This window comes from Globicephala melas, chromosome X, assembly GCF_963455315.2.
Source record: "Globicephala melas chromosome X, mGloMel1.2, whole genome shotgun sequence".
Classification (NCBI taxonomy): domain Eukaryota; kingdom Metazoa; phylum Chordata; class Mammalia; order Artiodactyla; family Delphinidae; genus Globicephala; species Globicephala melas.
This window is the reverse complement of record NC_083335.1, coordinates 72552786-72579134: the sequence shown is the minus strand read 5'-3', so window position 1 is coordinate 72579134 and position 26349 is coordinate 72552786. Positions and strand designations below refer to the sequence as shown.

The 26349-nt window shown below is 45.3% G+C and overlaps 1 protein-coding gene and 1 long non-coding RNA gene across 2 annotated transcripts in view; one reads left to right on the top strand and one right to left on the bottom strand.

Moving 5' to 3' along the window:
- Nucleotides 1-26349, top strand: part of LOC115849872 (uncharacterized) — a 57329-nt gene that overhangs the window by 26170 nt on the left and 4810 nt on the right. Inside the window, exon 4 of the long non-coding RNA XR_009560691.1 lies at nt 20944-21137. This is a non-coding gene — a long non-coding RNA (uncharacterized lncRNA). The remainder of the gene's footprint in view (nt 1-20943; nt 21138-26349) is intronic.
- MSN (moesin) overlaps nt 7848-26349 on the bottom strand; it is a 67901-nt gene continuing 49399 nt past the window's right edge. The window contains exons 3-13 of the mRNA XM_030851495.3: nt 23883-23978; nt 22464-22738; nt 21036-21119; nt 20209-20355; nt 18808-18904; nt 16910-17073; nt 14317-14447; nt 13896-14056; nt 12570-12662; nt 10841-11065; nt 7848-10016 (exon numbers count right to left, since the gene is read on the bottom strand). Of these exons, the coding sequence (XP_030707355.1) occupies nt 9852-10016; nt 10841-11065; nt 12570-12662; nt 13896-14056; nt 14317-14447; nt 16910-17073; nt 18808-18904; nt 20209-20355; nt 21036-21119; nt 22464-22738; nt 23883-23978 (1638 nt within the window). The 3' untranslated portion in view covers nt 7848-9851. The remainder of the gene's footprint in view (nt 10017-10840; nt 11066-12569; nt 12663-13895; nt 14057-14316; nt 14448-16909; nt 17074-18807; nt 18905-20208; nt 20356-21035; nt 21120-22463; nt 22739-23882; nt 23979-26349) is intronic.

Genomic DNA, 26349 nt, shown 5'->3' with positions numbered 1-26349 from the left:
TTTTATTGTTCATCTCTGTTTGTTTGTTCTTCTAGGTCTTTGTTAAACATTTCTTGTATTATCTTCTCAATCTGTGCCTCCATTCTTTTTCTGAGATCTTGGATCATCTTTACTATCATTACTCTGAATTATTTTTCAGGTAGTTTGCCTATCTCCTCTTCATTTAGTTGTTCTTATAGGTTTTTATCTTGCTTGTTCATCTGCAACATATTTCTCTGTCTTCTCATTTTGTCTAGCTTACTGTGTTTGTGGTCTCCTTTCCACAGGCTGCAGAATCGTAGATCCTCTTTCCTCTGTTGTCTGCCCCCTGGTGGGTGAGATTTGTCTAGGGGCTTGTGCAGGCTTCCTGGTGGGAGGGTCTGGTGCCTCCCCTCCTGTGAGTGGAGCTAGGTCTTGTCCCTGTGGTTGGCAGGGCAATGTCAAGAGTTGTGTTTTGGGGTGTCTGTGAGCTTAATACAACTTTAGGCAGCCTGTCTGCTGATGGGTGGGGCTGTGTTCCTGTCTTGCTGGTTGTTTGGCCTGAGATGTTCCAGCACTGGAGCCTGCTGTCTGTTGGGTGGGGCCAGCTCTTGGTGTAGAGGTGGGTACCTCTGGGAGAGCTCACAGTGATTAATATTCCCTGGGGCCTCCACTACCTATCCCCTTGCCGCCACAGTGAGCTACATACAGCTAACCCCGCCTCTCTAGGAGATGCTCCAAGACCCCTAGGTAGGTCTAGACCTGTGTTCCTATGGAAGTACTGCTTTTTGCTGGGTTCCACTGTACATGAGGCCTTGTGTGTGCTCTCCAAGAGGAAATGTCCCTGTGTAGCCTGCATCTGCATGGGGTTAATTTTTTTTTTTTTTTTTTTGGTCAAGGGCTCTTTTTAGTATGGATGACTGCCACCTCTTTCCTCAGTGTGTGCTGGTCATTTTTCCCTTGATAGGGTGTTTGATTGGTGTCTTGGTGACCAGAGCCTACCCTGGATATTGAGTGGGGCCTCCCCTTTGCTGTGTGGTTGTCACTGCCCTGTCAGGGACAGTGTCTTCTCCTTAGTTTTTGGAGTAGTGGCCCCCAGTTCTGTTTCTTTACTGTGTTTCTGATCTGCGTTGCAAGGTAGGTGGGATTGGAGCACTCCCACTGGGAGAGAAGGCACTGAGAATTCTTCCTCTGGAGCTGTTCAACTGTGTGTATGCTCTGTTGTGTCTCCTTTCACCCATTGTGCTGGCTCACAAAGTACACTGTTGTTGGGACTGGTCTCAGTCCTTTCACCATGGGTATGCTGGCAATTGGCTCTGGTGTCTCTCAGGCACTCTTTCACCAGGCCACCAGTGCAGAATCACTGTGGTCAGGTCCCAGGACTGCAGTAATCATGTACCTGGACCTGCTATGGGAGCTATTGAAGTAGCTCAAATTCTGGCCTGACCCAACCCCCATGTGTACATGCCCACAAATCCCACATCTGCTAAAGCCAGACCCATCTCAGCTGCAGGAGCACTTGTCTGTTCGGATGTTGTGCAGGTGCTGAATTTAGGAAGCCTTTAGCAGAGTTATAACTCTACCATTCACACTGGTGGGAGGAGAGATTTCAGCTCTCCTTCCTTAGTCACACCACCTCTGGGACTCAGCTGTGGTTTCAGTCTCACCTCTGCATGTGGGCCACCCACTGGCATCTGCTCCAAAGTCTACCAGAGCACACAAGCTTGTCAAGTGGGAGGGAGCTGCAAAGGCGATGGGGCAAGCGGGCTGCCCAGGAAGGAAGGAGCAGAGGCAGAAATCGGGGCTAGCATGTTGCCCAGGTGGGGAGGGGCAGAGGAGGCGTCGGTCGTGTAAGCCTACTCCTGCGGGGCCCCTCCCTAGTGCCCATGGAGGCAGGGGTCAGCACCTGAGGGCAGAAGCTGCAATGGTGGCCCCACCCTTTGCACCTCACACAACAATGGTGCTTTGCTTCTCTGGTGGTCCGGGCTTCTTCCATGAGCACTCCTGTTTGCAGATTTCCTTACTCCCGTCCCCTCAGGCTGTCTCTTCACAGCCAACAGCAGTCCCCTCCCCATGTCTGCTCTCCAAACTCCACGTTCCAGCACCCATCCCCCTTGTGCACTGGCAGACACCCATCTCAGCCTAGGGTGTGCAGAGCTAGATGGCACAGACCATCTGTGTAGGTCTTACTCTGTCTTGCCTGCCACATACCGGTTGCTGTGCTCTCCTCCAAGCCCCCGAAGCTCCCCTTCTGTCCCAGCTGATCTCCTCACCAGTGAGGGGCCTTCCCCAGATGCAGAAACTTCTCCTCTTCTTTAGTTCTCCCCCAACCAGGGGTGCAGGTCCCATCCCACTTCCTTTCCTCTTCCTTTTCCCTTCTTTCTTTTGGCCTACCTGGTTATGTGGGGATATTTCTTGACCTTTTAGGTGTCTGAGGTCCTCTGCTAGTGTTCAGCATGTGCTCTGTGAGAATAGTTCCATATGTAGATGTATTCTTGCTGCATTTGTGGGGAGAGATGAACTCCATATCCTCCTACTCCTCCACCATCTTGACCTCCCTCTTTGCCATTTTAATGTGTCTTGGTGGTGTCCTCTTTGGGTTGAGCCTGTTTGGGACTCTGTGCTTTCTAGACCTGGGTGCCTGTTTCCTTTCCCAAGTTAGGTAAGTTTTCAGCTATGATGTCTCCAATATGTTCCCTGTACATTCGTCTCTCTCTCTCTCTCTCTCTCTCTCTCTCTCTCTCTCCCCTCCTTCTGTGACCCCTATAATGCAAAAATTAGTATGCTTTATTTTGTCCCTGAGGTGTCTTAAACTATCCTAATTTTTTAAAATTCACTTTTCTTTTTTCTGTTCAACTTCGGTAATTTCAACTACTTTGCCTTCCAGCTTGCTGATTCATTCTTCTGTATCCTATAATCTACTGTTCATTCATTCTAGTGTATTTTTTATTTCAATTATTGTATTCTTCAGCTATGTTTGGTTCTTTCTCTATCTATATTTTCTATTTGTTAAAATTCTCTGTCTGTTCATTCATTCTTCTCCCAAGTTCATTAAGCATTTATGATTGTTGTCTTGAACTCCTTTTTGGGTAGGTTACTTATCTCCATTTATTTTCTTTTTCTGAGGTTATATCTTGTTTGTTTTTTTTTTTTGTGGTACACGGGCCTCTCACTGTTGTGGCCTCTCCCGTTGTGGAGCACAGGCTCTGGACGCACAGGCTCAGCAGCTACGGCTCACGGGCCCAGCTGCTCTGCGGCGTGTGGGATCCTCCCGGACCGGGGCACGAACCCATGTCCCCTGCATCGGCAGGCGGACTCTCAACCACTGTGCCACCAGGGAAGCCCTCTTGTTCTTTCATTTGGAAGATAGTACTCTGTCTCTTCATTTTGCCTAATTTTCTCTGTTTATTTCTATGTATTATGTAGGTCTGTTACATTTTCTGACTTGGAGAAGTGGCCTTATGTAGGAGACATCCTATGAGGCCCAGAAGCATACTCTTCTCTGGTGACCAGAGCTATATTCTCTAGTGGTAACTTCCATGTTGGTTGCATGGGCCCTACTCTGTGGCAAGGCCTACTACTGTGGTTGTGCTGGTAGGTGAAGATGGCCACCAGCCCAGTTGACTGCCAGGCCCTGCCTTATGTGATGGTCACTGGCCCACTGGCTCACTGGCAGGCAGGGCTGGTCCTGGTGCAGCTGGCTGCAGGGCCCAGGGGACTCAGGGTTAGTGCTGGCCCACTGGTGGTGAGTAAGCCTCCGGCATTTGTTAAATTAAAGGGAGAACTCCAATATAGTGCTTGCCAGCATGAGTGTCCTCACAGTAAAATGAGTTCCCCAAAATGGCTACTGCCAGCATCTCCATCCCCAGGGAGATTCTCAATTGCTCTCTCTCTCTCTCTCTCTCTCTCTCTCTCTGGGAGGCTCTCTAAGATCATCAGTGTGTCTGACCCAGGCTCCTTTCAAATTACTGCCTCTGCACTGGGACTTGGAGCATGTAAAATTGTTAATAGCAGAGTCTCTGTTTCCTCTGGCTCTCCGATATGCAAGCCCTGCTGGTGTCAAAGCCAGATGTTCTGAAGGTTTGCTTTCCTGGGGCAAGACTCCTGGGCTGGGAAGCCTGATGTGGGGTTCAGACCCCTTGCTCCTTGGGGAGAACCTATGCAATTGTCATTATCTTCCCATTTGTGGGTTGCACACCTGGAGGTGTGGGCCTTGACTATACCATGTCCCTGCCCCTCCCAATCATCTTGTTTTGGTTCCTTTTAAAAATCTTTAGTTGTAGAAAATATTTTCTGCTAGTCTTCAGATAATTCTCTTAGATAGTTGCTCTGTAAATAGTTTTGATTTTGGTGTGTCCATTGAAGGAGGTGAGCTCAGGGTCTTTCTACTCCACCATCTTGGCCACACCTTCTATAGCTGTTTAATTTCTCTGTGCCTTAGTTTCCTTCCTCATCTATAATGAGGTAATAAAAGTATTTACCTCATGGACGCATAATGAGTATGATTTAATATATATAAAGAGCTTAGAACAGTATCTGTCATATAAGAAGTCATATGTTTTATTTATTGTAGGTGTGTATGTGTTGGGAGTTGGGGACTAATTTAGATAGGGTAGGAAAGGAAGGACTCCATGAATTGGGACCTGAACAATTAGGAGCCAGCCATTGGAAGAGCATTGCAGATAGCGGGACAGTTAAAGGCCTTGATACTGGAATGAGCTTAGAATATTAAAGGAACAAAAATAAGGACCAGGACCAACCTGGTAGGAGAATCTGAGCAAAGAAGATGAGAAGGGTATAGGGGTTTCTAGCAGGTGGCTGGCAGCAGAGGGTAGAAAGGTATACAGGAGATCTAGTGAGGAAGCCATGGCAATCGTCCCAGCACCAGAGGAGGAGTAAGGAGATGTGGCATTAAAAAGTTATTTAGGGAACAGTATTAAAGGCAGGAGGACTGGGAACAGGGACATGGTAAGACGAGAGGGAATTGTCAAGGAAAATATCCAGGTTCTTATTTTGGAAAAATGAGTAGATAGTGGTGCCACCAAGTGAGAGGGGAACAGATGAGGATAAGCAGAGTAGGGTGACAATATAGAGAATATATTTGCTTATTAGACATTCTGAATTTGAGGCTCCAAGAAATATTTAAATCTTGTCTCTGTCACTCCATGCTGTGTGACCTTTGACAATTTATCCTCTCTGTGCCTTAGTTTCCTCATCTGTAATAATTGGCCTTGACTCAGAGATGTGAAAATAACATGAAGAACTATAAAGCACATTGAAGAGTGTCCAACATACAGTAAGCACTTAGTAAACATTAATTATAATTACAATTATTATTAGAAAGCCATGAGCAAATCTGAGATGTTGAGGGGCTGGGAAGGATCTATGTCTAGAATGTAAAGTGCTGGGGGGAGACAGACGATGATGAATAGTGGAAGAAAAGACAAGTCAAATTCTGAAGAGTCATGAATGCTCCCTAAGCTAAGCAAGGTAATGGATGTTCTCAAAGAGCAACAGGCTTGGAGCCCTCCATTTCAGCTCTAGAAAAATGATCTAGAAGTAGTGTGGCCTATTTCCTTAAGATCTTGACTAAAGGCTTCAAGAAACATCACCTATGCACAGATATGTAAATGTGGGATGGGGGGATATCTTTAGGAAGAAGATTGGAAACAAAGCAGCTAAGGCAGTAAGGGTGCCCCATGGTAGACTGTGTACAGGTCTGGGGCAGATACAGGAGATAGTTCAAGGCTAAGTCCTGCCATTGTGACTGTGGACAAGTACCTTGGATCCTTGAGCTTCAGTTTCCCACTCTACAGAATGGGGAGAAAGGATTAGATCCAGAAATCTCTCTGGTCCCTTCCTGATCAGATATTATAATTAAGGGATATAGTAAAGCAAGCAATGGAGCACTACTCCTGGATGGCAGAGAAGGCCTGACCTAGGCCTTGAAGGCCTACCGAAGAGTCAGGAAGCAAGTTCTAGGCCCCTATCTGCCTGACTGCTTGTGTGACCTTAGACAAGTCTCTTATCTCTCCTCAGGAAAGTATTTGTCTAGTCTGGACTCCAGTGGCTCTCAAAGTGTGGCCCCTGGAACAGCAGCATCAATGCAAATTCTCAGGTTCCACTTTAGACCCACTGAATCAGAGACTCTGGAGGTGGAGTCTAGTAATCTGTTTTAAGCAGCCCACAGAGATTCCAATAGACAGTAAAATTTGAGAACCATTATTCTAGATATTTTCAAACTTTTGCAGTGAGGGAGCCCCCCCTTTATCTTTTCTTTTTTATGGATTTGTAATTTATATACATCTTGATGAATTTTTACATGTTTGTACCCTGTAAGCACCACCCAAACCAATTGTATTTCCATGACCTCAGGTTTCCTTGTGCCACTTTCCAGTCAATCCCTCGCATCCCAGCTCCAGACAACCACGCCTGCTCTAGAACTTGACATAAATGGAATTATATGTTCTCTTTTGTGTCTACTTTTTTTTTCTGTACAAGATATTACCTGTGAGATTCATTCATACTGTAGTGTCAGTAGTTGTTTTTTCTTTAATTTCTACTGCTGAGCAATATACCATTATATGAATATACTATTGTTTTGTCCATTCTCTAGTTGATGAATATTTGTGTTGTTTTCAGATTTGGAGCTATTGCAAATAGTACTGCTACGTCTTTTGGTGGACAGAAGCACTCATTACTCTTGGATATGTACCCAGGAGTACCACCACCCCTTTTAAAAATTAAATCTTTTTCTTTTGAGATCACTGTAGATTCACATGCAGTTATAAGACAAATAATACAAAGAGATCTCATGTATACTTTATTCACTTTCCACCAATGGTAATACCTTGTAAACTATGGTATAATATCACAACCAAGATATTAATATTGACACAGTCAAGACAGAGTATCACTGCAAGGATCTCTCATGTTGCTCTCTTATATATCCAGATCTACTTCTCAGATGGCTTCCCCCCACTTCCTTAACTGCTGGAAACCTACACTTTGGAATCATTAAATACATTGATACCTGTGTCCCACTACTAGAGATTGTAATTTGATCTGAGGATGTGGTCTAGGCTTTGGAATCTTTAAGATTCTAATATGCAGACAAGTTTGAGAGCCACTGCCTCAAAGGGTTGTCGTAAGGATTTAAAGCTCACAGAATACATACTTACTTTTCCTTGCAAGTATTGGCTCACCAAGAAGGGAGGTGGTAAGTGAGAGTATGCCAGGTCCAAAACGGCCCGGAAGGCTGATCTGGGTCTCAGTTTCCTCGCCTGTAAAACTGGGATAACCACATCTAGGCTACAAAATTGCCATGTTTTATAAACCATAAAGTACAACATCTTTTGTACATACATATACTACTCTCCATTCTTACTTCATACTCCACTCCCTATTACCTTTTGCAACAGTGCTCAAGGTAATTTCTCTGACCTTCACTGGCACTGCAATAAGTGAGGACAGTAGGTGAGCAAGCCTGGAGGCCTTCCTGAAAAGAGGCAGGATAGGGCCTGACCACCCCAGGGGGAGTCCAGAGATATAAACCACCCCCCACAAGCAGCCCCAAAGCTCCAATGCCAAACAAGCCCAGGAGCATCATATGGTCAATGCAGGGCCCATCTACACCAGAAAAAATTGGCCTAGGGCTACGGAAAGGACACAGGCTATTAAGTCATACAGTCCTGTGCCCTTGGGCAGTTATTCTACTTTTTCAAATCCATTCCCTCCTCTATAAAACGAGGATAGTCATATCCACTCTCCATAGGACTGAAGTGAGAATGAAATGAGACCAGGGATAGGAAAGTGGTCCACAGAGTGCAAATTACAGTGAAGTATCTTACAGCCACCCACTCATGCCACAAAGAAAGATCAAGTCACAGTGAAGTCTTCCTAGATTTTATTGGCACTGAAATAGAACATTGGTTAAGCATAAACCCCTCCAAAAACAAATTTTAAAAACCCCAAAAATACACACACAAAAAAACTGAATATAAAATCTAACCTTTTTCCCCAGCTTCCCTGGGGTGGGGGGGTACTACCTTTAAGGCAGCTAGATTGCCCCACAATTCCAGGTTTGAATTTAGCCAATATAGGGCGTATCACCAAGAGAGTGTCAATATAATTCACAGCAATGCACATAAGACTCCGCAAGGTCAAGCAGGAGGCAAGGGGAGGGAGGGATCAAAGCCATGGGCTCTGGGCTAGGGGCACTGCATGGAAGGACAGTAGGGCCCCTTGGGGAATGAACTCTGAGGAGAAGGCAAAAAAAGGAACAATAAAACCAAATACCAAGAACCTTAAAAAAGGATTGTATGACCTATAGTGACAGGTGATATCACTAATACTGAAAGCTTCCTACATTAATTTTTCTGGCAAAATATTCTTTTACAATATAGTATATGCTTCCTAGGTGTAGGGGGTGGTAAGGGAATGAGGCCAAAATGATCCTGTCCCAACACTAATATCTTCTAAGGGTGCATTAGCAAGAAACACAGAAATCAATATTTAGTTAGATGCCACTAAAATATATAATACTGGTGGAAAGAAAAAGAACACACATGAGACAGAGAGGAGGAGGAGGCTGCTCCTGGGTTGAAAGAAAGAGGTGGGAGTGTGAAAAGGACCAGGCCAGAGCCCCTAACAGCTCTCTGGTTTACAGCTCCAAGGGATAGCACAGTTGGTGGCAAGACCTGGGTTAGAGATTTATTAAACAGAGGCAGGACCAAATCACCACCTTGGAGAGGTGTAAACTGTAGGATCTAGGCCACAAGCTTCTCTCACCATACTCAGCTTCTTCCACCCACTCACCAATTGAGCCAACTGACATCAAGATCTAGGGCTCACCAAACCAAGGCCTTAATGGCCCTGAAGCAGGAGCTGTGGTCCAACTCTGAAGGGAGAAGTAGTCTGGGACCCCTGGCAGGTAAAATACTGAAGCCACGTGTGAATATTTCCTCCCTTTAGCAAAAGTCCTGGATGGGGCTGGCTGGGTTTGGGGGTAACCATCCCTACTGTTCTACTTGGAGGGGGTTTGGGGATTGGAGTGGGGAGGGGCAGATCCCAAGAGGGGAAGAGGAACACAGAATAATAAGGGATATCTCTGCCCACAGAGCTCACTTGAAACAAGTCTAGGCTCCCATAAGGCATAGGGGCAGATCCTCTACCCAATCTTGTCTGAACAGAATGGCCAACGGCCTTCCAGGATGTTGGTGAAGCCTCTTGCAGGCACTGTCTCCCCCATATCACCCTGAAGAGAAACTAAGTCCCTGAACTCAGGGACAAGGTTTACTGGGACCAAGTTTGTAACAGGTCCAATCTGGGAGGTAGAGAGAAGAATGAGTGAACATCTTTTTAGCCTCCAATCATTACAAAGCCTAAATAACTCTAGAAGGGATGGACACTGGGAGGCCTAATCCTAGGGCAGTTGACATCCTAGAGCATATAGCCAGGGCTCCGCCTCCTTCTCTAAACCCTATGATGTTCCAATTCTGCAAATCACAGGACCATGAAGAGGAAGGCAGTGGTGGGGGCTAGTTTTCAACCTACTACACTTGACTCCTGCAAAGCAACAGTAAATGTGGGGGTATTTCCCAAATCAAGTGGGAAGTGCCTCTGAGCTGAGAAAGTGATCTCTTCTAGAAAGCTAGATCACCTGGGATAGAAGAAAAAGAGGGTCCCATCATCACCATAGTGGGCCATCTCTCTGCCTAGGGAAGTGAGTGAGGGCTGAGGGGCTAGGTTTGGTCCCATGGCTGTACTGAATGCTTGGCATGACTCCTGGGCTGCTCTAGTTAGTGGCTCCAGCACAGTGTGAGTTAGGCAAGAGTGTAGGAGTGTGAGGGCAAGGAAGAAGGGAGGAGGGGTCCCTAGAGGCTGGGTGCCCATTACATGGACTCAAACTCATCAATGCGCTGCTTAGTATTGCCCTGCCGGATTTGGCGCAGGGTCTTGTACTTGTCTCGACCCAGTCGCATGTTTTCAGCATGGATCATGTCATTAGCAGTCTTCTTGGACTCATCACGGGCATTGGCCAGCTCTGAAGTGAGGGCCTATGAGGGTGCAAGGGGATAAGGGGTTAATGGCTTCCTCTCATTTTACCTCCCCTCGTTAACCAGATGTACTTCCTGATTTATTTCCTTCTTACCTTCCTCCCACCCTCTCCACCACCTTTCTCTCTCACTCCCCCACCCCTGCCCCCCTCTTTATACACACAAACACAGACACACACATTTTTTGAGAGCCATTTCCAGCTCTGTTAGAACTGCAGTGGGGCAAGAATAATTAAAAAAAAAACAAAACCAGAACACCAACTTAGCAGATCAACTGATGACAGAATCCTGAGAGTAGAACAATACACCAAAGAGATTCAAGTAGGAATTGTGACAACTAAGTATTTTCTGAATATGAGGTAAATGGAATATGGGTGGAGGATGGAGCAAAAAAACAAAAAAAAAGGAAGAGGCGGTCCAGGCTCTGATTAATAAGTGAGAGCTGGGACTTCCCTGGTGGCGCAGTGGTTAAGAATCCACCTGACAATGCAGGGGACACGGGTTCAAGCCCTGGTCCGGGAAGATCCCACATGCCGCAGAGCAACTAAGCCCGCGTGCCACAGCTAGAGAAAGCCCACGTGCAGCAATGAAGACCCGACACAGCCAAAGATAAAATAAATAAATTTATAAAAATAAAAATTAAAAATTAAAAAAATAAGTGAGAGGTGCTCTCCCTTAAAGCTCTCATTGAGAAATGCTTAAGCTCCCACAGAGCACTGAGACAGGCTCCTCTACTGCTCCCGTGCCCCGATGATCTAGGGAAGGCCATGGGCTACTAAGTCAATACACATGGTCTCCATGACCCTTTGGGTCAGCCTTGATACCTTCAGGTGCTTCTGCACACGCTCATTCTTCTCTGCCTCAGTGGTACGTTCCTCCTCGCTGCGATCCTTGGCCATGGCATCAGCCCGCAGTTCAGCGCTGGCCTCTGCACCGTTCTCATCCTGCTCATCCTGCTCATTCTCGGCAGGCTCTGCCACATGAGGCGTGCTCATGGCAGTCTTCAGCTCTGCACGGGTCTTCTCCAAGTCTTCTTGTACCATCTGAGCCTGCCCAGTAACAGAGGAAGAGAAGGTCTGGCAGTCAGACCAGGCTAACTTGCGGCATCCCTATGTGTGCCTAGAATGGTCCAGCAGAAAGCAGGCACCAGGTAGGCCAAGTCACTTTGCCTGACTGATCCTGAGTTCCTTCAGCTGTATAATAGGAGTAATTCCTATTACTAGTACCAAATTCCCTGGGGGTACTGGAGAATTCTGGGAAGTATCTGAGAAAGGCTTGAGCTCCTTCTCCCATGATACCCACTGTCAAGGAAGGATAGAAGCGTGAAGAAACCCAAATCCTCACATCGGTCAGAATGGCCATCATCAAAAAATCTGCAAACAATAAATGTTGAAGAGGGTGTGGAGAAAAGGGAACCCTCTTGCACTGTTGGTGGGAATGTAAGTTGATACAGCCACTATGGAGAACAGTATGGAAGTTCCTTAAAAAACTAAATAGAACTACCATATGACCCAGCAATCCCACCACTGGGCAAACCATATACCCTGAGAAAACCATAATTCAAAGAGAGTCATGTACACAATGTTCACTGCAGCACTATTTACAATAGCCTGGACATGGAAGCAACCTAAGTGTCCATCGACCAATGAATGGATAAAGAAGATGCGACACATATATACAATGGAATATTACTCAGCCATAAAAGGAAATGAAATTGAGTTATTTGCAGTGAGGTGGATGGACCTAGAGTCTGTCATACAGAGTGAAGTAAGTCAGAAAGAGAAAAACAAATACTGTATGATAACACATATATATGGAATAAAAAGAAATGGTTCTGAAGAACCTAGGGGCAGAATAGGAATAAAGACACAGACGTAGAGAATGGACTTGAGGACACGGGGAGAGGGAACGGTAAGCTGAGAAGAAGTGAGAGAGTGGCGTGGACATATGTACACTACCAAATGTAAAATAGATAGCTAGTGGGAAGCAGCCGCATAGCACAGGGAGATCAGCTCGGTGCTTTGTGACCACCTAGAGCGGTGGGATAGGGATGGTGGGAGGGAGATGCAATAGGAGGAGATATGGGGATATATGTATATATACAGCTGATTCACTTTGTTGTACAGCAGAAACTAACACACCATTGTAAAGCAATTATACGCCAATGAAGATGTTAAAAAAATAAAATAATTTTTTAAATAAAATATAAAATAATGGGGCTTCCCTGGTGGCACAGTGGTTGAGAGTCTGCCTGCCGATGCAGGGGACATGGGTTTGTGCCCCGGTCTGGGAAGATCCCACATGCCACGGAGCAGCTGGGCCCGTGAGCCATGGCCGCTGAGCCTGCACATCCGGAGCCTGTGTTCCACAACGGGAGAGGCCACAACAGTGAGAGGCCCACGTACCGGAAAAAATAAATAAAAAAAAAAAATAAAAGATACTTCCAGGTATTATCTTTAAAAATAAATAAATAAATAAAAGAATCTAAGGAACTGGAGCCTATGCATATGATACCCCATCCCACACTGCTTTGTCCTGGGCACGGTATCTTACCTTCTGCTGCCATTCCACAGCCTCACTCTCCTTTTTCTGTCGGGCCATCTCCAGCTGGGAGATCCGAGATGTCAGCTCTGCCATTTCCAAGGCCTGTGGGTCAATTGGAAGCTTATGAGAGGTGGGCCTTCTGGTCCTCAGGCCCCAGGTGTCTTCAACCCCAGATCCCCTGAGAACTAAGGGAACTTGCTGCTCCACTTGCTTGCTGCTCTTGGAGGCTCTTTTTACCACACTTCCTCCAGGAAGCCCAGAGGAACACTCATTCTCAGATCTACTATAGCACCCTATTAACTCCAAACTATTTCCTTATAAGTCAGAGCTCCCTGCCTAGACTATAGACCTGAGGACAAACAACGTGTCATCTCTGGCTCTTCCTCATCTCTCTCTCCCTCTCTCCCTCTTGGTATTGCCAATTGCACAGTTAGGGCCTCAGTAAAGCTTTGGAGATCACTGTGTCACTGCCTGAAGTGGCAGACCCTTTCCTGTTATCCTACAATGCTCAGGGCTCCACTAAGACTCTTCCCAGGACAAGTATAGGAATGACACTCAAGTGTCACAAAGTGATCTGAAGAAGGGAATAAGCTTATGCACGCCCTCACACTTCGGGCAAATCTCCCAGAGGACATTTCCCCCTGAGAATTAGGTTTTAGGTTCTTGCACTCTCACTCCAAACAGTACAGGGGAAGAGCATACGTCAAGGAATTTGGGACACAGGTTCTTAATTTCTGAGTCACAGAACCCTTGGAAATTGTGATGAAAGAATAGATGCTCACCCTTCTCCCCTAAAAAATGTATAGACACACAGTTTTACGTGTGCTTTTAGGGAGCAAACCTTTAAAAGAGAGGCAGAAATGACTTCTCATTTTTACTCAGTCACAACAGTGTGACCTCTGACGAGTCTCTTCAACCTCTCTGAGTCCTAATTTCCTTTTCTGGGCATATTATCCCACAAGGATTAATCTCATAGGGTTATTAGGAAGAGGAAATAAGGAAGTAAGGAAAAGGGAAAAGTTGCTAGTATAGCTTGTAACACACGTAGCTAGTCAATCAAGTGTGAATCCCTTTACTACTTTCCTCCCTCTCTCCTTTGTCAGGTCATCAGCTCAAATCCCCAATTGCTAAGAAAGAGAATAAAAGTAAGGGTTAGGGAAGAGTATTTGCAAAATGACTTCTCAGCTTGCTTCTGAAGGAGCTATCTGCTGGAAGCCTGCTGAGAGTTACCCTGCTGGAAAGAACCAGTCCTGCAAGCAGAGGTAGCTGTGAATAGGTAGGCAGACAGAAGAGAAAACTAAGGTCCCATAATCCCAGCCCATTTTGTAGCTTTACCAGTTGTTCCTGGGTCTTCTTCTGGTCCCGGGAGGCCTGCAACAGGGCCTCCTTGGCCTCTTCAGCTTCTTGACGCTCTTTGGCCAGTTTCTCAGCCTCGCTCTGGGCACGCTTCCGCTCCTGTTCAAGTTCCAGAGCCCTGCGGGTCTGTTCTTCCAGTTCTGGGAAGAGAAGGTAGGGGAAAGGTGGTGAAAAGTGCAGAGATCAAGAAGGGACACCTAACTTCCTTCCTGGAAATGCTTCACCCCAGGACACAGCTGGCAGAAAGTTCTAGGCACTCTTCCTCTTGCTCCATCACTCCTCTATTCTTTAGTCATATCTGGAATATATGGCCTGAGTCTGCAGCTCAGACAGAAGGGTTTCCAGTTCATAGAGTCAGACTGTGGGAAAACCCAGTCTCCAAGGTGACTCCAAGCCTCACCTTGTTGAGCCTTCTTAGTCTGTTCCTCGATCTGCTTCAGCCTCTCCATCAGTTCCTCCTTTTCCCGTTCAATCTTCTCCTTCTCCTTTTCTGCCATCTCACGTTTCTTCTTCTCATTTTCCAGCAGAGCACTAGGAAAGGAGAAAGAAGGGAGGGAACAGGATAGCAAGGCCACATGGAAGCCTTGGAGTTCCCAAGGCTCCCTGGCCCTGGCCCCTCAGTCCCCACCCATCCAACACACTCAGGGCTTGTGAGACAAGACCACTCTCCCTTCTCTCTACATTCTTGTCCTTGCATCACAGCCCTGCGTGGGCCGGTATGCTCAGGGCCCTGTCAGTTTGTCCCAGAATCAGGAGATCCAACCTGGACTCTCAGCTTGTCCACTACCCAGTGGGTAATCAGTGGGTGACCTTAGCTACATCATTTCTTTGCTCTTGCTCTCAGTAACCTTATCTGTAAAATGGCCAAATAAGTCCTGCCCTATCTACCTTATAAAGTTACAGGGAGAAAAGTTTTGGATCTGTGCTGATATACTGTGCTTCAAGTCTGGTGATCCCTATGGCTGGGGCATCAGTCCTCTGCCTGCCCTCTGAAGCTCAGCTCTAGGCTCCTTTTCTCCAGAATTTGTTGTAAATCTAAAATAAGTATTTGCTTTTTCTTGCCCCAGTGCCTCTTCCAGGAGGCCTTCTTTTCTCCCTTGGCTAGATGTCTTTTCTCTTTCTGACCCCTCAGAATACTTGGCCTACCCTTCTCCATATCCCTCCTCCCTGTTATTTTTCTCCATAGTACTTCTTATCATGTCACATACCATATAATATGCTTATTTGATCTGTCTGTCTCTTCCCACTAGAATGACAGCTTCATGGGAGCAGAGCAGAGATTTTTGTCTCTTTATTTTTCACTGCTCAATAAATATATATTGAGTGAATGAATGACACAGCATTTGTACCTTGAACCGTTATATATATACTATTTTTTCCCTTTCTTCTACTATACTGTGAGGTCCTTGAGGGCAGGTTCCTGCCAGATCCAGTTCTGTAAACTGCCCCTAATTTCATTTTTCCGGAATAAATGTGAACTTTGGTGTCTAACCTCCCATACACGGAGTCATTTTCCAGCCTACTAGATTAGAAGCCTCCTGAGGTTCCAAACTCTTTATGACAGAGTATCTACTAAAACAGTGCTCTCAAACATTAACATGCACAGGAATCACCAGGGATCTTATTTTTCAAATAACTTACTGAGGTGAAATTCACATAATATAAAATTAACCATTTTAAAGTGAATAATTCAGTGGCATTTAATACATTCACAATGTTGTATGACCACTACCTCTATTAGTTCCAAGACATTTCATCACTCCAAAGGAAAACCTCATACCTGGTATTAAGCAGTTTCTCCACATCTCCCCTCTCTCCAGCCCCTGACAACCACCAATCTGCCTTCTGTTTATCTATTCTGGATATTTCATATAAATGGAATAATACAATATGTGACCTTTTGTGTCTGGTTTCTTTCACTTAGCATAATGCTTTAGAGATTCATCTACACTGTAGTATGCATCAATACTTTGTTCTAAAATTTTTAATGGCTGAATAATATTTCATTGGATGGCTGTACAATTTGTTTATCCATTCATTCACTGATGGACATTTGGGCTGTTTCCAATTTTTGGTTATTGTCAATTGCACAGCTATGAACAGGTATGTGCATGTACCTGTTTGAACACCTGTTTTCAATTTTTTTCAGTATATACCTAGGAGTGGAATTGTGGAATTGTATGGTAATTCTACATTTAATTTTTTGAGGAACCATCAAATTGTTTTCTACAGCAGCTGAACCATTTTACATTCCCACTAGCAATGAGCATGAGTTCCAATTTCTCCATACCCTTGCCAACAACTGTTATTTTCTGTTTTCATTTATTATATCCATATTAGTGAGTATGAGGTGGTACCTCACTGTGGTTTTGACTTGCATTTCCCTAATGACTAAGGGTGTTTTCATGTGCCTGCTGGCCATTTGCATATCTTCTTTGAAGAAATGTTCAACTAGGATCTTAAGTTGCAGATTTTGAATCAGCAGCTTTGAGGTAGGTCTCAGAATACTGCCTTTCTAAAAAGTTCCAAAGTTGATGCTGATGCTGCTGAGCTTTGATGCACTTTGAGTAGCAAGGGTCCTCAGTGCAAAAGGGCTTGGTAGGGAAAATTCTGGTGGCTCTGCCCAATTCCACTCAAAAAACCCTAGAGTCCAGGTTTAAATGTGCATGAAGCCTTCTGCTACTGCTGCTATACTGGTCAGATAGCCCAGAGCAACCCAGAGTCCACCTAGAAAAGCAATGGCATGAGGGTCATAGATAATGGGGAACTATGAAATGTCCCTCCCTCCTATCAGCCTCTGAAATCCTAGGGTTCTAAATGCCTGCCTCCTGGGGATGGGGATGCCTGAGACTTAATGGAAGGGCTGTATCCCTGTACATCTCTCTCTCCCCCAGTACCAGGATGGCTTCATGCCTTGCCTTTAGCAGGCTTGGCACCTCTGAGAAGCTTCCTTGCCACAGCCCTGGCCCCCACTTCAGTTCCACGTCACCTACCGCTCCATCTGTTTCTGGTGCTTCTCCTCCCGGGCCTGTGCCTTCATCTGCTGCACCTCGATTGTGTCGGGCTTGCGGCGGCGCATGTATAGCTCATGGTTCCCCATACACAGAGCCAAGATCCGCTTGTTAATCCGCAGCCGAGGAGCATAGAAGACGAAGTCCTGGTGGAAAACCAGCAGTCAGAAAGAGTTTAGAGGGACAGATGAAGGTGGGCTTCTGCCTTCTGAAAAGCTAAGTCCAAAAGCACTGGAAAGATCATGTTACAGATGGGAAGACCAATTATCAGAGTGGTGAAGTGACTTGCCCAGGGTCAGATGGCAGGTTAGTGGCAGACCCAGGACTGGAACCCAGGCTTCTTGACTCCGAAACCAGTGCTCTTTCCACCGAGCCACAATTTCTTTCAACCTTTGCTTATGAAAAGCATCCTAAAATACCCTCAATGCAGTTGAAAGATAGAAACTGACTTTATCTGCTAATTAGATATCCTGCTGGGTCTCAGGGGCCTCTCTTAGAGGCCAAATAATCCCTGCATAATACCGTGGTGAGTGTAGTATGGGTGGGCTGGACTGGTTCTATAATCTCCTAAAAGCATATCCTAGACCCAGTCCCTTCAATCCTGTTTGGAATAAGGCAGTTTGTAAATACATACATGAATATATAAATCTGAACATCGATTATCCTGGTTGTTGTTTTTTAAATATGCCCTTGATCTCAGCTGACTTTGTTACTTACCTTTTTCTGATGAAAGTTGAGCACAGCAGCAGTATTAAAAAAACAAAACAAAACAAAGAAAAACAAAAAAAAAAAACACACACACACAAGAAAATCCAGTGAGTTTGAGTTTGTTACTACAAATACCACTGGACCAAGGTCACCAGCTGATGGACTAACCACCAGCTCCTCTGCCACTGAACCCAAACTGCTACCATCTCGCATTGCTTGGGGTGCAGTAGAAGAAGCACAAGAACCAGAGGTCAAACAACCTAGGTGTAAATCCCAGCTCTATCATTTTTAGCTATGTGATCTTGGGCAAATCACTCCATCCCTCTGAAACTCAGTTTCATCACTTATAAAACAGGTATGCTACTACCTACCTGACAATGTCGTTGAGGGTTTAAAGAGACAACATATATAAAGTTCCTAGCAGGGCAAGTTCAGAGACCTCAGAGCTGGAGAGGAATGGTTGAGGCCTCATGAGAAAGGTCTGGTTCAGCGTGGCCATTGGCCCTTGTTGGACATGAGGTACATCAAAAGAGGAGAGTCTCCTCTCAGTTTTCTATCCTATTCCCAAGCACCAGCTTTCCAGTCTTGTCAGCCACAGGCAACTGAGTAGGTGACAGGAATGGCAAGCATGTTAGAGGAATGACTGGACTGAAAGCACTTTCTTGGTTTTGGATTGCTCTGGAAAGAAGTCTTGAGAGGACAGCAGCAAAGTTATAACAGAAAGAACACCTGGAGAATCATCTTTGGATCTGGACTTCTCCTGGCTCTGTCCTTTCTCCAGAATTAAAGATAAATCGAGTACATGAACAGTTTCCACTTTCTAGGGCCTAGAGGCTTTAAAAGATAAGATGTACTCTCTGTTTCCACCCCAGAGCCTCAGGGAAGTAAAAGACAGTGGCTAAGAGGCAGTAATTAGACTGCCTGTGGCTCTCCATAATCCATGCTTCTCCTGAGACACAGGTAGCAGTGTGGCACCAGTTATAGGATGCCTCCTGACCATTTCTTGGCATCAGCATCCCCTTTCATTGCCAATCGCCTTTTGTGCCTCCTATTCCCACCCACATACACAAAAAAGCCAAAAAAGGGAGAGAAATATAGAATGACACAATTGCTTTTAGCATTATCCAGGCCTTGGCAAGTACCTGTGTCGGCCAGTGGGAGGAGTCACTTACCGGGGCTTTTTTGTCAATGGGCTTGATGACAAATTTCTTGTCATTAAAAGAGATGTTCCTGATTTCACTCCAGGGGAAGCCTATCTTAGGAGTCAGTCTGTAAAAATGGATGCCAAGAACATTAGGATAAAGGCAAGACAAGAAGGACTTAGAGGGTTGGTGCCTTGCCCTCCCCACCACCAACTTCTCCCTTAAGGAGGTAGATTCATTGCCAGCTCAGCCAGTGTCATCACATGCCACCAGGTCAGTTGCCAGCATTGAGGGTGCACAAAGGACCTCCTGATACCACAATCAACATATCCCTTGTCCCAATATCTGAGGTTTGTTTTATTTTATTTTTTGTTGAGGCATGGACCTTGTAACAATCTCTCACAAGAATCCCCAGCCCTACTTAACTGGAACTCTTCTATTCTACCAAGGTTGTAAAAGTTGGGGAGAAGGTAAATAATAAGTTCCAAGACTCAGAAGTTACACAAAACAATAATATACTGATCTCCATCCTCATCAAGAGCAAGCCAAGAAGGGACTTCCCTGGTGGTCCAGTTGAGAACCCACCTTCCAATGCAGGGGACATAGGTTCGATCCCTGGTGGGGGAACTAAGATCCCACATGCTGTGGGGCAACTGAGCCCACATGCCGCAACTACTGAGCCCACGTGCTCTGGAGCCCACGCGCCACAACTAGAGAGAAGCCCATGCACCGCAACGAAGAGCCCATGTGCTGCAACTAAGTGCCAACATGGCAATAAATAAATAAATATTTTTTTAAAAAAAAAGAGCAATCCAAGGAAAAAAAATAAGCTAGTGCGATAAGGCTGTAGCAAGAGGGATTATAGGCCAAAAGGCACTTAATCATCATATGCAAAGGAGATTAATTACAAATCGTGACAAGGTAGGTTTTAGACCAGTGTTGTCCAACAGAAATATAATGAGAACCACACATGTAATTTTAAATTTTCTAGCAGCCACATGAAAATAAGTAAAAAGAAATAGGTGGAATTAACTGTAACAGCAGTTCATTTAACCCAGTATATGTAAAATACTATCATTTGTACATGTAAATCAATATTTTTAAAAATATTAGTGAGATATTTTGTATTCTGTTATTCACACCAAGTCTTCAAAGTCCAGTATGGAGTTTACACTTATAGCACATCTCAATTCAGAGCAGCCACATTTCAAGTGCTCAACAGCTATATGTGGCCAAAAGCTACCATAGCAGACAGTGCAAGTCTAGTCAATGCAAGATTTAGAGACCTGAGGGAGGTTGTACAATCATCTGGACTGGTCTAAACTAGGTAGAAGAAGAATGATATAGGTGGGACCCAGGAAGTATAATCCTACTCTGTCAAATCCTAGGTGTCAAAGTGGCCCAAAAAACTAAGTAAGCTCTGAACTATACCTGTCATTCTGCTCATAGATGTTGAGACCCAGGGCATCTACTCCCAGCCACAGCTCTGAGCCTTTCTTGTTCTTGATGCTGAAGTAGTTCACACCATACATCTCCAGATCCTGGGCAATCTTCAGATACTCCAGGACAGCATCCTCCCTAAACAAGAGAGCAGGGTGGGGCGGGGGCGGGGAATATAGGGGACCCTGTGAATCAGACCCGGGGAGACAGAAAGCCTACTTGTTCTGCAATTCTGACAAGAATCTTGCTATAAGGGGTGGGAAAGAGGATGGAAGGTGAACAGATGATGGCGAACAGAGCACAACATGACTTTTGCCAAAACATGCTCACAGGAGCCTCAGGTCTGAGGTTCCCAAAGGGGAATAAAGGCGGGATGACCCTTGCTGGCCTCTGGCATGTTTGCTATCACAGAAGCCTCGTACGCAGGCACATTATTAGCAGAGCCCAGATGAGGTGGTGATGGCAAAATGGTAAAATTTGTTCTTCAACTAGACAATTCCCAAATGGTATGCCACGTTTATAGAGCTCCTTCTTCATTTCATTCTTGGGGAGGAGACCCTGGTGGCGCAGAAGCTCCCTAGGGATCCTGAGATCCCCTCCATTTCTTTATGGTCAAAATTGTCTGGGCTATCAGTTGCCATCATTCACAAAAAGTACAGCTTTATGATGGCCCTGATTTGCCTTCCATTTCTAATTTCCTGTTTCTCTCTCTCCAATGTCCTCCAGTGTTCCTTGCCCTCTGCCTCTTCTCTCTCCAGAATCAACTCTCATTCTCCCTGCAGGGGCAATAGAGCCCACAGTTGCTAGGGCCGGCTTACCTGAGCATGCCCCGGTGCTCCTCATGCCACACCTGGATACGTTCCTCCCACTGGTCCTTGTTAAGTTTGTGCTGTTCCAGGACCCTGGAAAGACAATGCATGGTGAGTAGTTTAAAGCACAAAGTCCAAAAGCAGGGGTAAAGGGAAGTCTACTTAGCTCCCCAAGGGGTTGATGCAAAAAGTATGTGGGGTCATTACACCAGAAGCAGACTGAAATTACAGCAGGAGGTATTAATTAGACATAGGGAACTGCCTGAGGAGTATGAGAGATACAGAATGGGTGACCAAGAAAGACAATAGGAACACCTTCCTTTGTACCTTTAACCAGAAAATCCAATAATGTGCTGTGGTCTCTAAGCAGAGCAATAACATATCAACAGTCTGTGCTGGCTTGTGGGGCTAAGAGTAGGAACGGGCCTCATGGAGGCATGCACGCGCTCTCCTAGATCTTTGTGGTACCAACAGTTTGCATTTGTGAGACTATTGCTCAGGGATAAGATTACAGCCTGTGGCTACAGAACAAAGAACTGAGCCCAAATGGCTCTGGGAGAAACTATTGATAATGGGCTCAACCTCCCAGATCTACTAGATCATAAACAAGGCTTGCTTTAAATATGCTATCTCAGACATTATGGCAGTGACTTAGGTAGAGTCCCAGGGCACAACCACTATCCCTAATACCTTCAGGTGAGTTGTACATTTGCCACAGCTCCACTGGGACTGAGGCTACCAGAATGAAACAGAACTTTTCCTTCCAATCCAAAAGCCTATGAAAATAGCAAATGGATGCAGTGGGGTTAAAAAAATCAAGAGACTAGGGTTCTAGGTCACCTTAAATGAGCTGTGGGAGATTGAGCAGGTCAGAGTGAGCACCTCTGCACATCTATTTCCTGAGCTAATAAGGATTGTGCTGCCTTATTCATTTTCTATGTTGTTGTGATGCTAAAACAAGAATGAGTGTTTGAGAATGTTCAATTTTGAAGTTTAAAAAAGCAGAAATCTCTGTACACTGGTTATCAATATTAAAAGACTGTTTGAGCTCCCCACATCCCTGGCTTAAGTATTTCTCACTCCTATGAACCTCTGATATAAGAGGTCTAAATCAGTGAAAAGGATTGAGAAAATGGAACTGGGGCAAGGAGAATTAATCCATCTCTGGTTCTCTATATAAGCACCTGTTTCCAGGGGAATGAAGTCCTGTAATTAGGCAAACAGAGGAGGAAAAAAAGCTTTTTATTTTGAGAACCAGAGAAATAACAACAGGGTATAGTGCCATATGCAAATATGTCTGTCTGAGCAGCATAACACGGTCTTCAGACAGACCCTAGTGGAGAGGGACAGATCTGGCAACCTCTGTATAATAGGGATCAGTCAGCTTTGGGCTGCAGCCCACTCTGAACAGGGCAGATGGCCAGTACATCACCTCACCTCTGTGGCAGCAACTTGTCCCCGGCCAAGTAGCCAGACTTGTGGACTTCCTTATTGAAGTCACCATACTTGGACTGGACAGCATAGGAGGCCAGCAACACAGCAGTCTCAGGTGGGCAGTAAATATCATCATTGAGAATGCCCTCCTTCACTTGCAGGAAGAATAGTCGCTGTGTGATGTCCTGGATCAATTCCTCGGATACATCCTCAGGGTAGAACTTAGCCCGGAACTTGAAAAGCAGGGGGCTTTCCTTCCGCACATCCTGGGCAGTCACCTGGGAGCAGCAAGGGGTTATGGGCTCTCAAAAAATAGACTTTAGGGATGGGGGAGTGGCTGTAGGGTGGGGAGAAGACACTGAAAAGTCATCAATTTGGATAATCCCAAAGAGTTGGGTGGCAATTCTCCTGATAATTCAGAAAAGAGACACATTACTTTCATTGGGGACCCAATCCCATATCCATAATTGCTTCCTGTAGGGAATTTCTTCCTGAAAAAACCTAACACCCACTGATAGTCATAAGCCCTTAAGCCATCATCATCTGACAATATATCCAGCTGCCCCCACGTTCTGAAAGTAGGCTTAAGAAACTTCTCTCTTAAGGCCCCCCCAACTCCATAAATCAGCAAAATAAAGACTAGGATGTATGACTGAGGTCTGGGAATTGACTATAGGCAAAAGCACAAATCAGACTGTCTTTTAAAGCCTGAAATTGGCTATTAGCGGCTCCACATTTTTCCAGCAGAAGTCTCCACTCTTTGTGAAAAGAAGACTCTGCCAGCAGAAGGTGGGGCACCCATCCCCTAGACACTGTCAGGAAAATAAGCCATAGGACAGTAATGGAGACCTCCAAGGACAAAGTCAGCCAGTTTGAGGATAATGAGATGGAGAACTGCCATGTTCCTGCAGAGATGCTGCTTGGAGGTGGAGAGTTTGAATGGACATATACTTAAACCATCCCACTTGGAGTTCAACTGAGAGAGAAAATCAAGAAAGGACACATCTGTATGGGGCTCAGGCAACAGTTGACAGGCAAGAAAAGGGACAAGATAAAGATTATGAGACTTTCAAGATTCTTTCCAGTTTAATAGTCTATGACTCTCTGTTTAACAAATTTCCTAAAGCCCTTCAGTTTGGAAAGGAAAAAAGGATACCAATTCCGTCCTGAAGAACTACTAATGGCTATGGTCCATAAGTGGGTCCCATCCTCCTTGGACACTGGCCATTCTCGCTGTTAGGAGTCCAAGTGGAGACAGCAAGAGGTCTGCCCTTATTCTGATCTAGTGGTCGATCAGAATTTTTCACTCATGAAAAACTGAGCCCTAGATGCCCTGCATTTGCCAGCGAACACATTTTACACCCCTGAGAAAGATCTGGCAGAGGAGTGAATTCCAAACCTGACGATGGGATAAGCAATTACCTTCTTATTGAGTTTTAGCCAAGTAGAGAAACCCTTAGTGTCCTGGTACTGCAGACCAAAAAACCAAACTTCCCTCAGGCCGATAGTTTTCACCACCTGAAAGAAAAAACACAAAACAACCACTAGTTGAATGCCTACCTTGTGCCAGGCACAGAGGACAGAAATGTGGAGCTCACATGGTCCCAGGGTCTGGCAAGAAAATATACTTGGGCAGGAGCTAAAAAACGATGTCAACATCTCTCTGAACAAAGTACTTTCGCTGAGGTAGGGACTGGATCGATTACTTACGAGCACGACCACACACCAATAACTTGATATCCATTATTTCCTTGAATGTTCACAATAGCCCTATGATATAATTACAATTGGGCCAATTTTATAGATAATAAAAGTAAGGTTCAGAAGTGAAGGTTCAGTTAGTAAGTAGCAGAGTCAGGTCTGTTTGACTCCAAACCCATTCAAATCCAGTGCTTTCTGCCACCACCACCAGCCCCCTCAATTATGCCATGCAGCTTCACACACCCAGGATGGATTAAAAGCTGAAGGTAAAAACTGTTGGTTTAAATCCTGAATCTTGTTCTCCTGGATTACTTCTTTATGTTTAGCAACTAGGAATAATGCCCACACCCTTCAGACTGAGTCCTATTTACAATGTCCAAATAAAGAATGTTTGAGGAGACAGAGCAGGGACTGTGGTATCTATACACCCCAAAGCTGTGCTGTGCCTAGGGGCTGAGATGCTTCTTTCCAATCCTGATTAGAGTTCAGTCATGATTCCCCTTTACCACTCACACAGGTTGAGAGTGGGAATGAGGGTGGAAACAGGGTGAGCACCTCAATGTGGTAGCTGAGGGGCCCCATGGTGTTCTGGGCATCTTGGCTGAGCAGTGGGCAGGAAAGGGAGGCCAGCCAGGAGAAGACAGATGGGGTCTGTTTTCCAGTCCCCGACATTAGCATGTAAATAGTTCTGGCCGGTGGCTCAAACCCAGCATGCCCACCACTGAGGATAGAGGCAATAAAGCTGAGCCACATCCTAATGAGGTCACACTGGCATCAGAGTCTTCTTTATATTTTCTTCTATTGTGGGGGGGTGCCGGGGGGGGGGTTGAGGTGAAGAAATTTACCTGGACTTAGAAACAGGTAACAAGGACCCAGTGTTGCTTATGTCCTCCCTGTGAATAAATCAGTATCTCCCCTCAAAACGCACACACGCACGCTCACTCACACACACACACACACACACACACACACACACACACACTGCACTGTATCCAAAGTCTGCACTACACATCCAAGGCCAGGCCCCATAGTCACTCCCAGAGCTTACGATCTAGAGCTTCAGAGGTCCCAAGGAAAAAGTAGATCATGTTTATTAAAGTACCTGTTATGTGCCAGGTATCAAACACTGAACAACCATGAGATAGTTATTATCTCCATTTTCTAAATGAGGAAAATAAGGCTTAGAGAGGCAACCTGTCTAAAACTGTAGAGCCTAGACTAGAATCCTAACTGTATGACTCCAAAACCTATACCCTTTTCTCTTGCATGCTATCTCCTAATGCCAAGGGCTCAAAGGATCTTAGAAGCCCTGGGGTTCCCAAGTGACTAACTCCCTTCTCTCTCTTTTGGCCCAGATATCCCAGCCAGACAATGAACTTTGACTACCTCTGCATCTAGATATAGTTCCTGGCTTTCCCACTAGACTCAGTCAACAACAGCTTTGGAGAGAAGCCATATCCCGAGGTCATTAACCTTCGTGAGCTCACCAGGGTATGCATGGTGATCACCCCTCCCTTTCTAGCTTGAATCAGGTATCAGAAAACCTCAGTGGAAGTCTCAATTCTGTCTCCAATTTGCTGTATGATCTTAAGGTAGCATATTTCCCTCTGTGGGCCTCAGCTTCCTCATCTATCCAGCTTCCCCATCTACTACAAATGGTGTGGCTTAAATGACCTCTTTCTGCTCTCAAGTTCTACCATTCTACTAATTAGGTTATTTGTAAATGACCAAGAAATACAACCCCATTTCCCACCTACCTCTTGCCAACTTGGGTAACTAGGAACATGCTTAGAAAAAATAAATGAAGGAAGGTGCAGGGTATGAGGAAAGATCAAAAGACTTCCAGGATTCAATGGCAAGGTGAGTCCTTGAGTCTAAGTCAATAGGCAGTAGGAATTACCAGGTTTTAGATGACAACAAAGTAGTCATGTTGAAATGTGATTTTGGCTTTTTTGCAGAGGACAGAGGGAGAGGATGTGGACAGGAAAGATTTTTTTAAAGCACCTCTTATCCTATATCTAAGATAGGGCCTAATTAACAATTCTAATGGTTTTTCACAAGGCTGCAAAATAATAATGTACCAAGGTACAGTTGGTGGAAAGAAATAAGTTCCAAGAAACGATTCAGCCCCAAGAGAGAAAGGGACCCACTGAAGATGTTGAAGATGGACCACTAGGGCCAGGATGCT